The sequence below is a fragment of the Equus quagga genome, chromosome 20, assembly GCF_021613505.1.
Source record: "Equus quagga isolate Etosha38 chromosome 20, UCLA_HA_Equagga_1.0, whole genome shotgun sequence".
NCBI classification, from domain to species: domain Eukaryota; kingdom Metazoa; phylum Chordata; class Mammalia; order Perissodactyla; family Equidae; genus Equus; species Equus quagga.
The window spans coordinates 1,846,528-1,850,406 of record NC_060286.1 but is presented as its reverse complement, the minus strand read 5'-3'; the positions used below and the strand labels follow the sequence as shown (position 1 = coordinate 1,850,406).

The 3,879-nt window shown below is 50.5% G+C and overlaps 1 protein-coding gene across 1 annotated transcript in view; it reads left to right on the top strand.

The window, feature by feature from the left end:
- Nucleotides 1-3,708: 3,708 nt before the first annotated feature.
- Nucleotides 3,709-3,879, top strand: part of CNIH1 (cornichon family AMPA receptor auxiliary protein 1) — a 13,184-nt gene continuing 13,013 nt past the window's right edge. The window contains exon 1 of the mRNA XM_046647653.1: nucleotides 3,709-3,873. Within this exon, the coding sequence (XP_046503609.1) occupies nucleotides 3,793-3,873 (81 nt within the window). The 5' untranslated portion in view covers nucleotides 3,709-3,792. The remainder of the gene's footprint in view (nucleotides 3,874-3,879) is intronic.

Genomic DNA, 3,879 nt, shown 5'->3' with positions numbered 1-3,879 from the left:
AGTGCCTCATAATTTAAGGCAAGGACCCAGGTCCTCCCAAAGCATTGTGGGTTCCATATGGTATATATACCCGGGATGACACATTCTCCTGTTGTTCCACGTCTGTGGGAGACCTCCATTTGTTTGAGGGCAAAATCACAATAGTGCAAGGGGCTGTCTCTTTTATGTCACCACCTCGTCTTTAGGTATCCTACTCACGCCCACCCCATGGAAGAGGGTGCGATTTATGAGCCTCCTGGGCCAAAGAACGAGAACTGTCTCCTTGCTGTGGACCGGATGGGGTGCTGAGCAGAGTGGCAGCATCATTCCCACTTGGATGACGGATATGTGAAGATGGCCTGCCGTCAGACTGAAGTCCTCAACAGACACCAATGACAAGGAAAACTGTGCTCAGCTACCAAGCTGTTCCCTGAGTCTGGCAAATCGGTGCTTGTTCCGGTGGAGGCTTGCAGCTCTTCTGTGCTCACATTTTCCTAACTGCTCAGCACCCCCTGTTCTGCTTTCCTCACTACTGGCTTTCTGTATCGAGACTAGGGGGCTGGAAAGTACTCTCAGGTGTGTCTCCATTTTTCTGTGTCTCCATTTTTTTGGTCCTGTTCTTTTTTTTTAAAAGAATTTTTTTATTGTTTTAATTTTTCCTTCTCTCCAAAGCCCCCCAGTACACAGCTGTATATTTTAGTTGTGGGTCCTTGTAGCTGTGGCATGTGGGATGCCACCTCAGCATGGCCTGATGAGCGGTGCCATGTCCACGCCCAGGATCCAAACCGCGAAACCCTGAGCTTCTGAAGGGGAGCGCACGAACTTAACCACTCGCCCACGGGGCCAGCTCCTTTTTGGTCCTATTCTTGGAATGCAAGCTTTGTGTTTGCAGGCTTTGTTTCCAGTTCTCCAGTGGCTGACCTGTACTTAGCTGTCTGGTTGGGGGCAGGGCAGGGGGTGGAATGGATGCATAGTGATGGAAAGACAAGTTGAACAAGGGAAATTTGAGTGGGGGAAGGAGATGAGGGAAGAGAGAGAGTGCATAAGATTAATACTTCTTTGCAATATCATCCAGCCCTATCCATATTTACAAGTAGAAGCAGGAAATTAATTCAGTATGTACTAAAAAATTACTCCCATGGGCTAAAAGGGTTAATGCAACTTCCAAAGAATCCTGCAAACTGTCTGAAAGAAGAGGGTATATATAGATTGCTCACTGCTCATAACGGTCTGCCGCAACGTCAACTAAACCCACTATTTTCCTCACCAACTGCCTTTTCTATGGTTGGTTGATCTAATTAGCCCTTTGCCCTCATTAAAATGATGTATTCTCTCACTGATTACAGCTGTTAATGCCGTCTAAAGCAGTGCTGTGCAGTAGAACTTCTGTGATGATGGAAACATTCTACGTCTCTATTGTCCAATGTGGTAGCCGCCAGCCACATGAGACTACAGAGTACTTGAATATGGCTAGAGTAGCTGAGGAACTGAATTTTTAGTTTTATTTAACTTTAATCATTTTAAATTTAAATAGCCACATGTGACTAATGGCTCCTGTATCAGACAATGCAGGTTTAAAATTTACCTGTGTGCTCTCACCAAATGTGAGGGGGCTTCATACTGCCCCAGCTCCTGAGCGAATCAGTCAGTGTTCTACCTGACATAGAATGAGTGCTCAGCAAACCTTTGTTGAAATACCTAAAATGTTATCCTTGAATAAAGTGGACGGACTTGGGCAACAGCAGTAATGGGGTTTGGGGCAGACAAAACTTCTCTTGTTAATTTCCTCCACCTCCTAGGTGAAATGTGGACCGCCCCTTCTGGAACTAAGGGTGGGTCCTTGGCTGGCAGTTCCATTTTGTGAGATAAGGTGCTAGACGTAGTTACTAGGCAAGGGAAAGACATATTTCAAGTGAAGCTGGAGAATAGCTTGTTGCCAAAACGCAGACCCTTGAGGTTTATGGTGGACGAAACATCACTTCCCAAAGTGTAGATAAGATTCATTTATAAGGGGGCTGGACCTCATGGTTTGGCTTGGACTACACCCTGAAAGCTCTGTTTCCCCCAAGACCAGGAAACTGCATCTGCCCCGCAGTAGATTCTCAGTTCTCCTGGACAGACATTGCCTGGGGCTATATTTTGCTACGCTTCTGTGGCCTGTAGTCCTGAGTAAGTCTTCTTTGATGCCTTCCTTTCTCCCACCACTGCATCCAGTCACTCAAGTCCTGCTGAGCTGTTCTTCCAAGTACTATCAACTATGTTCATTCATTTCTCTTCCAGTTTCCACTGTTTTGGTCAGAGCCACAGCAACTTGTGCCTGGACCTTTGCTGGGGCCTCCTTGCTTTCAGTCTCACACTCCTCTAATCAGGGTCATAGTGCACAGCTGGCCAGGTTGTATACTGCACACAGGTGGCTGGCCAAGGAGGCGAGCGGGGCTAAAGTATAGCCTGCATTCCTGTGCCCTGGTGTGGACCTCTGTTTATCTGAGAGAGTACCTTTGTAATTTGCACAAAGGTGCCACATAATCCTGGTGGTGTGGACCTGCACAGTGCAAGACAGTAGCCACTAGCCATATGTGGGCATTTAGATTTTAATTAATTAAAACAAGCAAAATTTAAAGTTCAATTCCTCAGTCATACGAGCCACATCGCAAGTGCTCAACAGCCACATGTGGCTAGTGGCTTCTGTATTGGACTGTGCAGATAAAGAAAATTCCACCATTGCAGAAGGCTCTGTTGGGCAGCACTGGACACTCTGCTTCTAAACCATTCTCTATACAATCTGCTGCTGTGAGCGATCTGTACCGCAAATCTAAACATGGCCCTCTCTTGTTAAAAGCCTTCAACGATTTCCACTTCCATCAGCAGCGAACAGTTGGCAGGGGGTGAATCAGTTTTGTGGGTCACAACCAGCATTAAAAACAAAACAGCGAAAAAGACAGGAAGGGAAGGCACTCAAGAAGCTTTAGCACTGTTTGTGATAGTTTTGTTTCAGCTCTATCTATAGTTGCGTCTATATCCAGTCGTCCATCTCCGAGTAATTCAAGGTCTATGTGATGCTCCGCTGGGTTGCAATGAAAGTCTCCCCATTGCGTGTGGTGAGCCAAACGGTTTGCAAAGCATGGGCTTATGGGATGTGAAGTCTGAGCTCCCTCACCAGGCACAGCGGGCCCTCTGCGGTCTAAACCCTTTCGAAAGCCCCTAACGCTCGCAGTCTCGGCTCTGTCCTGCTGATGGAGCGCCGCTGGCGGGTTCACCTAGGACGCCGAGCTTTTCTTCTTTCTTTCACCTCTCTGCGTCGCTCGTGCTGAACCCTCTCCTTGCACCGCTGAATCTGCCTTCTCTGTGCCCTGACAGCTACTCGCCCCGGAAGCCTCAGCCTACGTCTCCCGCAGGGTCCCGCCCCGAGCGGGCCGGGCGCCCCCGACGCTTTCCAGAGGCCGCAGGCTCCGCGGACAGGGCGATCGCGCCGTCAGGACTCACTCGGGGTCGTGTCCAGCACGAGTTGTTCCAGCGCAAGTGCTAGCTTACTCATCTTCGTATCTCAAAGGAGCAGCACAGTCCCTGGTACATCCTAGGCACTCACGAAAGAATATTCGTCCAGAGAATCAACCAGGGAAGGGAGGCGAGGCCGACCGGCGGCAGCACGGACCACGAACGCGCGCGCCGCCTCCGGCCACTAGAGGGCGCCGGCCGGTGCGCAGGCGCGCTGGGCGGGCGGCGGCGGGCGCGGCGGGCCGAGGAAGCGAATGGTTTTACCCAGCGGGCTGTGCGCCGCCGCTCCCCGCCGCCGGCGCTGCTCGCTCCGCGGCCATGGCGTTCACGTTCGCGGCCTTCTGCTACATGCTGGCGCTGCTGCTCACCGCCGCGCTCATCTTCTTCGCCATCTGGCACGTGAGT